At 36.9% G+C, this 12,101-nt stretch overlaps 1 protein-coding gene across 3 annotated transcripts in view; it reads left to right on the top strand.

Moving 5' to 3' along the window:
- Window positions 1-12,101, top strand: part of Chd1 (chromodomain-helicase-DNA-binding protein 1) — a 447,987-nt gene that overhangs the window by 413,660 nt on the left and 22,226 nt on the right. For 2 of the 3 annotated variants that reach the window (XM_067135606.2, XM_067135605.2), the window contains exon 28: window positions 9,689-10,072. The exons of the other annotated variant lie outside the window; for it this stretch is intronic. In XM_067135606.2, coding sequence (XP_066991707.2) covers window positions 9,689-10,072 — 384 coding nt within the window. The remainder of the gene's footprint in view (window positions 1-9,688; window positions 10,073-12,101) is intronic. 3 annotated transcript variants of the gene reach the window in all.

Below are 12,101 nucleotides of genomic sequence, written 5' to 3'. Positions count from 1 at the left end.
AACCACATGTATCATATGCACATTTCACCATTCCTTGTTTGAACTTGACTCATTCCTCTTCAACACTGCCAACCTCTCCTTCAGGATTTTTTTTTTCTCTCTCTTTTCAGTTCTTCTTGGAACTTCTCTTCCCTTTTCCTTTGATTTCCATACCTTTAGTTTTCTCTTTTAATTTCACTATTTTACCAACTCTTAATTTAGCTACCATACTCCAGTTTTATGGTCTCTTTCAAAATCTTCTCTTGGCATAGCTGTCACATCTTCCAGTTGTCTGCATTTCTCTCTCTCTCAACTAAAATCAGATCACTCATTGTTTGTCCGCCTCTGTAGCGTAACGGTTAGTGTTATTAGCTGCCGTCCTCGGGGCCCCGGGTTCGATTCCCGGTACTGCCAGAAATTTAAGAATGGCAGGAGGGCTGGTATGTGGTTGAAATGATACATGCAGCTCACCTTCAATGGGGGTGTGCCTGAAAAGAGCTGCATCACCTCGGGACGAGGACACGAGTTGTCCGCCTTCGTAGCGTAACAGTTAGTGTTATTAGCTACCGTCCTCGGGGGCCCGGGTTCGATTCCCGGTACTGTCAGGAATTTAAAACTGGCAGGAGGGCTGGTATGTGGTTCAAGTGGTACATGCAGCTCACCTCCAATGGGGGTGTGCCTGAAAAGAGCTGCACCACCTCGGGATGAGGACACGAGTTTGTCCGACTCGTTGGCTGAATGGTCAGCGTACTGGCCTTCGGTTCAGAGGGTCCCGGGTTCGATTCCCGGCCGGGTCGGGGATTTTAACCTTAATTGGTTAATTCCAATGGCCTGGGGCCTGGGTGTTTGTGCTGTCCCCAACATCCATGCAACTCTCACACCACACACAACACTATCCTCCACCACAATAACACGCAGTTACCTATAAATGGCAGATGCCGCCCACCCTCATCGGAGGGTCTGCCTTACAAGGGCTGCATTCGGCTAGAAATAGCCACACGAAATTATTAATTATTATTACTCATTGTTTTTGTTCTCCTTTGTCCCCACCATAGAGTATTGAAAGAGGAAGTGAGTGGTCTCTCGTAGTTAATAGGCGGTGGCGGCAGACTGCTATGGGTGAACAGCACTGTACTATACTGTACTGTACTGTACTATACAAAACGTGCACGAGATAAATTCTCTAAGACTTCCAGTTGCCAGAATGAGCATTGAATTATTTCCTTTCATGTGCCTGTGTGTACAGTCCCGGAATATTTCAATAGAGGAAGCTGGTAATCACCCTAATTTAATGGCTTAATGTTATCCTCTGAAAAGATTTGAACATCAGTAATTCTGAAATGACTTACAAAGTATTGAGATATAGTTGAAACTATTATGCATTTCACATTATCCAAGACATATACAAAAAGTTTTAACTCACCCTTGAAGGGAGTTTTGATTTATCTTTTCTTAAATAGATTTTTGACGATAAACAGCAATTCTTGTAGTAAGACAGTCAGCAGTGTTCAACAAAACAGAACAATATTAACAGCTTATAATTAAGATAGTCCCTGCAGTTGAGGATGATTTACTGCACCAGTATCGCTAAGGACCAAAATCAGAATGCTGAATAGAGCTCTACTGTGCCTACTTTTCTCAACTATTGGTCCTACCAATGCATGCAAGTGGAATAAGTTTCATGTCTTCGTTGTGTCAACCTGCTTTAGTCGAGGCAAGGCAAGTTAGGAAGCAGCGTTGGCAGCTGCAGGCTGGATCCAGCTGTGCAACAAAGGGACAAACATAAATACAAGCGTGTGATTGGCAAGGACGTTCTTTATGTCGTAGGGAGTTTCATCTCCTAAATCAACAAATCCGTCCACTGTCATTGTAGTTGTATTAAATCTAATGTCTTCTCTCAATTTCACTTCATCAAAAATCACTATACCTAGCGGCTTGTTTTTGTCTTGCTCGTTTAAATAAAAATCTTTAATTGCTTTTACGGCATTCCCATTAATACCATAATTACATTTGAACCCTTTGCATAGTCATCTCAAATGAGCTTTGGTAGGGAGAGGAAGTAACTCATGCTTCAAACAATGTCTGTAACCCTTAGGGGATTTGATTTTCAAGAGCAAACTATTACGTAAACTATTAAGCGCAATTCACATAGTATTGTATGAGATGGTGGTGGTTATTGTTTTAAGGGGAAGTACAACTAGGCAACCATCCTCTGTATATCAGTAATCAGAGGGGAAAAATGGAAGGGACACGATGCTTCGAAAAATGAAGATATCAACCAAAGAAAGACAAGGGCCACGAAGGGCGTGAAAATGAAAGACTCCCTAGGCCTCGAGTACTCTAATACCGTCAAGGTCGGAAAAGAACGAGTTGATCAAGGGAGGTTGGATAGGATATTTGAAAGTGAGGAGCCTGGCATAATTAAGTGGAAGCAATGCCAGGACTGAGCTAAGGGCCCTATGGTCCACAACCCATGCTCCAAGTTCAGAGCACATGGGGCCCCTTTTATTCACCTCTTACGTCAGGCAGGGGATAACGTTGGTGTTATTCTACCGCCCCCACCCACAGGGAGTGGTATTGTATGATACTGAAGTATGCAGTGGTAGTGCTTCTGAACCATACATCTTTCTATTTTAGCAATGTCTCCACTTCCATCTCCTTCCAAACAACCCTGAAATATAACAGAACCTCCACTGTGTTTAACTGTAAGAACAACACTGTGCTGGGCTACCTTTTCTCCTTCACATCGGTGAACAAATATCCTTCTTCTGGTTCCAAAAATCTCAAATTTCGATTCATTAGTGAATAACACTTTTCTTCTTTTCTTCATGTGTCTAATTACGATGTTTTCTAGCCCATTCAAGTCTCTTCTTTTTATTTGTGAGCTTCAGAAGGGTTTTCCTTACTGCCACACATCCTTTCAAGTTGGCTTCATTCAGTCCCCTTTTTAATGTTGCAACAGATATTTGTTTCGTGGTCATTTCTACGTATTCTGTTTGAATTTGTGGCGCTATTTCGAACCTATTTCTCTTGCTAGTAATTCTGATAAATTTATCATCTAATTTAGCGAGGTTGTCCTGATCGTGGTCTGCCCTTATTGTTACCTGTTTTCGTCTGGCGGTGAAGGGTTAATTGCACTCCCCCTATACACACGCTACATTGTTTCACAGTTTGGCAAATTGATGAACCTGCTTGTCTGAGTGCTATATTTGCAGCATGTTTTATATGGATATCTCCACTCTTGGAGCCATAATATACTGTTAACTGTCACTAAGGAACTGAAATGCAGGAACCAGGTACCAGTAGTATGTATATTAGCAATGCTTGAAGTACACTGCAGAAATCATAATGCTACAGGGAACAACAGAGCTGTATCGAATGGGCCTTCAGTCATCAACTAGGTAAACAAACATACCAGTTCAGGTATCTATTGTTTATATACACAATACTGTATTCTTTTGGGGTAATACTACATCTAGATGAAAACTAACACATAAACCTCACATGTTTTCAAGTGTTGTACTATTCCTTTGCTTACTCAAGCATAACCATGGTATTATACCGTATCTACAGGGAATTGGATGTAAATTGTTAGGTGTATTGAAATTAATGAGCGATAGCCCGATATGCCTTAATTTTTGGTGAAATAAAACTGTTGATTTCGATATTAAAACTGACACTATTTCGGTAGGTATTTCGTGAAATAATTGTTATACTGATCGATGTTTCCTGCAAAATCTTCCTTGTAGTAGCGATGGGGTAAAAGTAACTAACTTTGTGTTACGGGGTTTTAAAGTAAACTTTTGTAATGTATCATTGTTTTTAAATCTTCGCAAAACCAAATATTTAAATTGTTATACAAATAAATATATAAAACACTGATACTTCGAAATCAAGTTAGGTGATCTGCTGTGTGATATTCATTTATACATAGCTTACATTTTTAGACGTTGAATGACTTGTCTCCCAAGTACAAACTAAGCATGGTTTCAACATTATGAGAATGCAGAGTTGTGCGACAGTCAGAAAGTGTCTTTGTGTAAGCAGAGAAGCTCTTCTCGCTAACCACATTAGACGTCAGAAACCATAATGCTTGCGAACACTTGGATTCAAATACACTGTGGTCTTTTATAAAAAAAAACTGAAAATTATGCTAACACTGTCTTCTTTCACTTCCTCAACCAGATGTGCTTTCATTGCATTTTGCAAAGTCTTATAGTTCTGGAAGACGTTCATGGATATGCTCTTTCTCCCCGGTCGGGGATGAGTAGCTCAGATGGTTAAAGCGCTGGCTTTCTAACCCCAATTTGGCAAGTTCGATCCTGGCTCAGTCCAGTGGTAGTTGGAGGAGTTCACATATGTCAGCCTCGTGTCACTAGTTTACTGGCACGTAAAAGAACTCCTGCGGGACAACATTCCGGTATCTCGGCTTCTCCGAAAAACGTAAAAGTGGTTAGTGGGTCATAAAAACAATAACATTATTACTACTCAAACAGGTGATTTATTTACAATAGTATATAGATAAGAAAAGGTTCCACCTTATCAATACAATTTTATTATTAACTAAAGGACCGGTTTTGACCCTAAACAGTCATCATCATCAGCTGTACATTGATACCTTTACATATGTCAAATAATAGTTAATGTGCCTTTCTAAATGGTGAAGCCATGGGGAAGCATTATGTCCAAGCATCCAAATTGGGCATGTTTGAGAGTAAAATGGTTAATATAATACAATTCAGGTACTTAGGTGTGGAGTTATCTTTTAGGCCTAAAATTCGTTTGTGGAACTTAACTTAAACTTAATTCTAAATTACAAGTACATTAAACACTTTAAAATACATAGTGCTTGTTAAAATCACATATTAAAATACACAGTACATGTTAAAATCCTTTATAATAATGCCTATAAAACACTTTCGTTGAAATGAATTTATACGTCTTGCGTAAGTCAATGTTCTTGTTTTGAGTCCAATATAGCTGCAGAATAAATCAGTGCTTGCGTTCATAGGCAGTGCTCTGTTAGGATGTCCTATTTTGTGTTAAAATGTCTCCACTTGTTTGGGTGGTAAAATCCCCTATTATTAACAAATCCAGTATATAGACGGTGGTAAATATGTGCAGCTGTGATTGGTATTATCTTTAAGTATTGGAGTAAATTGTGGTCTAAGTTGTGCGTAAGTATTCTGATGCAGAGTGGTGGCTCCTTCCTCGTCTATAACTGTATGCTGATACATGTTGTCTGTAAAAGACGGAAAAGTGGTGTGAGTAGAGTTATAAACTGAAGGAATGCCTATTGTGTGTGTGTGTTATCGTGAATATGTACTTACTATTGCTGTCGTGGTTGGGTTGCGTTGGATTTGACTGCCTGGTGTGTACTGTATCGCGCTCTCTTTGGGCTTGTGCCCACTGCTATGAGGGGGATGGATGGATGGGTAGGGAGAGTTGCTGTTGTGGGGGTAGGGGCGGAGCTGGGCATGTCATTCGTCAGCACTATGACGCGTGTTATGTTCTGTTTGTTGATTGTTTTGAGATAGTAATTTTTTAAAGCGGGGATGACTTTATTGAAAATGGTATTGGTTTTTTCTGTAATTTCATTTATGTTGTAATTGGGATTGGCGTATTGGTCTAACAATGTGTATAACTCTTCTGTTATATTGAGCAAGGGGCCTTTAGGGTTTATATTTAATATTTTCATGTCATTTGTGATGTTTGTGAAGCTGTGTTTGTATACTTCGATGTGCTGGCCTATTGCGGAAAAATACGGCATTTATGTGTTCATTATATCGGATTTTGAAGTTTCCAGCGGTTTGTCCAACATAGCTGGTCTCACAATTGTTGCATTTGATACGGTATGCTCCTGATTGATAGTACTTGTTGTTACTATTGTTTGTTTTAGTATTGTGTAAGATGTTGGTGCTATTGTGCGTGGTCTTGAATGCTATTGTTAAGTTATGTTTTATGAAGATGTTAGTTATGGGATATATGTGTGTGTTCTTGAAAGTAAATAATATGTAGTCCTTTTTAGGTTTGTCTATTTTTGTCAATCTGGTTTTTGGTTGAGATTTGATTTTATGAATAATTGTATTGATAATTTCTTTCTTGTATCCATTATTTTTAGCTATTTCGTGAATTAGACGTATTTTTTCTTTTAAATCGTCATCTGATAACGGTATGTTGAAAGCTCTATAGATCATGCTGTAATAAGCTGTTTTTTATCAGTATTGGGATGGATGGAGTCTATTTTGATCGTGTTCGATGTGTGTGTGGGTTTTTGATATATTTTGTATGATAAGTGGTTTTCGTGTCTAGTTATTGTTATATCGAGATAGTTTAAAGTGTGATTGTTTTCAGTTTCTTTTGTAAATTTTATGCAGGGGTCTATTTCCAGTATGGTATTTTCGTTAGTGAATCTATTGTCAATGATGACAAAAATGTCGTCAACAAATCTGCACCAAAAGAATAGCCTATATTGTCTATTTTGCTAATGGATGTGTATTCTAAGTAGTCTATGTAGATTTCGGCCAGTATGCCAGTAGCAGGAGACCCCATTGGTAGGCCTTGTTGTTGGTAGATTGTATTGTAAAATCTAAAATAGTTGTTATTAGTGGTGAATTCAAGTAATTTAATAAATTCTTCAATTTCTAGATTGCTTCAATTGCTGTGGATTTTTAAATTGGATTGAATTATTTATATAGTTCTATAGTTTTCAATAGTAACAACAAGTACTATAAATCAGGAGTATACCGTATCAAATGCAACAATTGTGAGACCAGCTATGTTGGACGTACTGGTAGAAACTTCACAATCCAATATAATTAACATTTAAATGGCGTAAAACATAATTTTTTTCCTCAATAGGCCAGCAGATCGAAGAATACAAACACAGCTTCACAAACATCGCAAATGACATGAAAATATTAAATATAAACCCTAAAGGCCCCTTGCTCAATATAACAGAAGAGTTATACATATTGTTAGACCAATACGCCAATCCCAATTACAACATAAATGAAACTACAGAAAAAACCAATACCATTTTCAATAAAGTCATCCCCGCTTTAAAAAATTACTATCTCAAAACAATCAACAAACAGAACATAACACGCGTCATAGTGCTGACGAATGACATGCCCAGCTCCGCCCCTACCCCCACAACAGCAAGTCTCCCTACCCATCCATCCATCCCCCTCATAGCAGTGGGCACAAGCCCAAAGAGAGCGCGATACAGTACACACCAGGCAGTCAAATCCAACGCAACCCAACCACGACAGCAATAGTAAGTACATATTCACGATAACACACACACACAATAGGCATTCCTTCAGTTTATAACTCTACTCACACCACTTTTCCGTCTTTTACAGACAACATGTATCAGCATACAGTTATAGACGAGGAAGGAGCCACCACTCTGCATCAGAATACTTACGCACAACTTAGACCACAATTTACTCCAATACTTAAAGATAATACCAATCACAGCTGCACATATTTACCTCCGTCTATATACTGGATTTGTTAATAATAGGGGATTTTACCACCCAAACAAGTGGAGACATTTTAACACAAAATAGGACATCCTAACAGAGCACTGCCTATGAACGCAAGCACTGATTTATTCTGCAGCTATATTGGACTCAAAACAAGAACATTGACTTACGCAAGACGTATAAATTCATTTCAACGAAAGTGTTTTATAGGCATTATTATAAAGGATTTTAACATGTACTGTGTATTTTAATATGTGATTTTAACAAGCACTATGTATTTTAAAGTGTTTAATGTACTTGTAATTTAGAATTAAGTTTAAGTTAAGTTCCACAAACGAATTTTAGGCCTAAAAGATAACTCCACACCTAAGTACCTGAATTGTATTATATTAACCATTTTACTCTCAAACATGCCCAATTTGGATGCTTGGACATAATGCTTCCCCATGGCTTCACCATTTAGAAAGGCACATTAACTATTATTTGACATATGTAAAGGTATCAATGTACAGCTGATGATGATGACTGTTTAGGGTCAAAACCGGTCCTGTAGTTAATAATAAAATTGCATTGATAAGGTGGAACCTTTTCTTATCTATATATTAGTGAACTATCAATACGGAAATGAAACTTGTAAATCAAGATTATTTACAATAGGCCTACCAATACCGTCATATTTTACAGTCAATACAGTATTACTTATCTTTCCTTTTATATTCATTCTCTTCCTTATGCCAGGATTATCCTATTTTTCTAGAGGAATGTTGGCTTTCATGAATGCTTTTTTTGTATATTACAAATTGCTCTCTATAATTTTTCAACACCTTTACAATCTGTAAAGTATCGCCGATTATTATTTGCTGCTTAGAATTATGTTTCATTTGCTTAATTCTGATTCTCTGCAGTATATATCGCAAGTTTCAACTTTATGAATATTACCGGTACACTATCGATACATTAGAATCTTTCTTGCAGCATCAAATACATAGAACCCCTCACTGTTGTATTCCTCGGCCCTCGAAAAACCTGTTGTGACTTCAGTTTTCGGCATTTTTATAATTGAATGTTGTACTTTTGCTGATACATGTTCGTAAGTAACGAACTTTCATTGCACACTGCTGTATCTACGACTGGTCTTGTATCTTGTTACGACCACAACACTATTTGCTATAATCTGTAACAGATATTGATTTTTATCGATTGCCTTAGAGATCGCGGAACTGAATACACATACTTTCAATACACAGTGCGTACCGCTTTGTGTGTATTTGTGGAGAATATACAGCACTATCAAGCAAATGAGCAGGAAACTATGATAGTCAAGTTCTCAGAAGCATTTAAACGTTTATTGGAGAGCTTTTCTGGTGCCATTTTGCATTTTTCGCACGAAGTGGTGTATATTTCGTGATTATTCGCGCAATAAATCATATTTAGCGAGTTCATTTTGCTAAAATACGGCATTTTTAGTACCTGGGAAGTCATATATAGAAAAGAAAGAAGATTTTAAAAAAACTCGTGCATATCGTTATTACCAAAAAATACGGCCCCTACCGATAGGGTATATTGACTGTATAACACTAAAATATCAATGGGTATAAAAATCTAATATAGAGAGTGGATGGACTCCAGATGCTGTTTATTATACCTAATTAATCCATTAACTAACAGAAAACCTTTTGAATGAATGCTTCTCTCCTAGTTGTTAATTGGTTGTAAAACTATTCACCACAGAATAGAAATGGATTTTAAATTACCATTATGAATGATAGAATTTTGAAAAGTGAAAAAAAAAGTTACTGGTGATAGAAAGGAAATTAGTGTACATTACTAAATTAGATAAATGCAGGTTGTCATTCATACTTTGATTTATAAGTTCTCTCTATGATTTATCATACAATTCAAGGGCTTCAAACTATCAAATACTGTTATATTCAATTGTGGACCTTATTTCATTCAGAATCTGTACATAATTCCTTCCTATTCAAATGCTTCCACAGCTTCTAAGGAATGTTAAAATACGTTATTTATTTAGGTTCCAACTTTGACATTTCATATGAAATTAGGTTGTGAATAGAACAAGCATCAAAAGAGTTTTAATGAAGACTGTATCCAAACTATGTGAAGAGTTCTCTATCAGTTGCAAAAATGTGAGTGTTTAGGATATTGGAGAAAGTTTTCTGCCCTAAACTAAATTTCCTTTCAATTGATGTTCACAGTCGTGTCCATGATAAGGAAGATAGAGGGAGTGAAAGGGAGCGAAGTAAGAAAGCAAGTAGCGAACAGCGAGATCGAACTTCTTCGCGGGAACAGGAACGAGACAGAGATCGAGAACGTAGTAAAGAAGCTGGTCGTGTTCGCAAAGATAGCACCGGAAGTAGCATGCCTGGTACACCCACTCATCAACGAAATAGAGATATTAATGGACCCTCTCCACAGCGCACTGGAGGCCAGCCTTCTCCATATTCAAGTCGCCATGAATTTCCTCCAATAGGAGATGGAAGAACAATAACTAGTCCTCATGGAGGGCGACCTAATAATGCTTCAATGCCTGTAGATGGAGGTGGTGACCGATGGCAAGGTGGCCCGCCTGGGAGGGACAGGTATGGTTTTTTAAATACAAAGTAGTTTTTACATTATCATAGAAATGCAGATAAAGAGGGTTCATCTGTTCATAATATTTAAGTTGTTCCATGGCATAAATAAGTTAACAGTCTCTTGAAGTATTCAGGGTGGACACAGTACTTCATCCTTTCGGTTTAGTTGTTTACATTGATTAGACATAACTTACCATATTGTCACCCTTTCTATGAGGAAAATGATTCGGAAAGAAGTTTGCTTATTGCACATGGAATTAAGAATCTTATTAGACTTTTGAATACAGTCAAGTGATTGACTTGTTAAAATATTGAAAATGTCATTCATTACTTCATATTTTACAAGGTGGAGTGGGAGTTTATCACACAGAAATAATTTACACATTTGCTTCAAAGTAATTCTCATTGACAGTGACACATGTTTTCCAAGTTTTACAGTAGCCTACACTCTCCTGGAATAAGTACATAATTGATGAGACAGTGAACATATCTGAAGAAATGGGTTTTGATTTTATTCAGGTTGCACCAAATTTCATGTACATTGATAAATGCTTTTTTTAAAAGATCTTGATTAAATCATCATGAAGAATCTCGTTCATGTTCCTTTCTGGTCAGCAGTTATCATCCTTGGATATGAATGTGATGTAAGTACTGCATGTTCAAATAATTCATGAAGAACACTGTGAACCCCTCCAGCTAAAATAAACTCGTATCCTCATCCCGAGGTCATGCAGCTCTATTCAGGCACACCCCCAATGGAGGTGAGCTGCATATATCATTTTAAACACATACCAGCCCTTTTAAAATTTCTGGTTGTCCCACAACTTGAACTTGGGACCCCAAGGATGGCAGCTAATAGCGCTATCTGTTGCACTATCAAGGTGAACACCCTTCCAACTGATATTTCTGTTTCCACTGATATCCTGAAATATTAATTTTGTTGGTCACTTTGCTCAATATTTGTTCGCATTCAATTTTACCGTAATTTCCTTCTGTGCAGTACAAGAGGTACCCTTATGTTTACCACAAAAAATATTCATAAGGAGAGTTATGTAACTAAACACAAAATTTTATGTTCTTATGTTGTTCTGTAACTGACATTTTCAAGAGCGGTTAACTATCCAAACACAGGGACAAATATTAATCAGCATTATAGGATTCTATATTTTACCTGAAAGAAAATAGGTAAAAGTAAAATTACTTAAAGCTCAGAATTATAAAAACAAAAGTATGATTATGAAGTGCATTTGATTACAAATGTCACTTTTAAAATTAAGTTATTTTATCTCTGCTGTCAGAACACATTATCATTTGTTCCACCATCAAATAGGTATGGTATATTAATTGACAAGCTGGCTTGGTGGTTCGCAGGTATGATCCCAAAGGCAAAAACCTTGACATTCCATGTCATAACAAATGGCATAATAAAGACCTCAGGTTGTACATTCTGCATATATCCTACAAAATTAACTCAACTGTAGGAACCATCCAGTAGGATCCTGCTTCATTGGATGACAGCAAGTTACAACGTCAAATTTATTGTGCAGGCTGCTTCGGCGACACCGTTTCAGAAGGCATGGTAGCTGAGACCATAGATTATTATTATTATTATTATTATTATTATTATTATTATTATTATTATTATTATTATTATTATGAGTTGAAAAATGTACTGGTATTTGATATCATCACTTCTCCTCCGAGTATTCCAAACATTTCATTTCATATCTGTACATCATTTCTTTTTTTGTTATACTTCAGAAGTATGTCTGGGGAAATAAATTTCTTGTTACAAGCTTTTTAAATGGTAAAGTTTGTGAAGAACACAAAAATTTCAACAACAAAAATGTGTCTGTAGCCTACATGCATATTGAGATTTAGAGTTAGTAATTAATAGATTAATTCTTGGCTTGACCTCATCTTGTTGTCACTGGCTGACTTCCAATTAAAAGAGAAATAAGAATTTCCAGAAGAAAAAAAAAATATATATATATATATAATACATACATCCATAATATGTGTTAGACTGCAAAAT

Source organism: Anabrus simplex, chromosome 1 (genome assembly GCF_040414725.1).
Source record: "Anabrus simplex isolate iqAnaSimp1 chromosome 1, ASM4041472v1, whole genome shotgun sequence".
In the NCBI taxonomy this organism is placed as follows: Eukaryota; Metazoa; Arthropoda; class Insecta; order Orthoptera; family Tettigoniidae; genus Anabrus; species Anabrus simplex.
The sequence above is the reverse complement of the archived record's forward strand: the minus strand, read 5'-3'. Positions and strand labels throughout refer to the sequence as shown.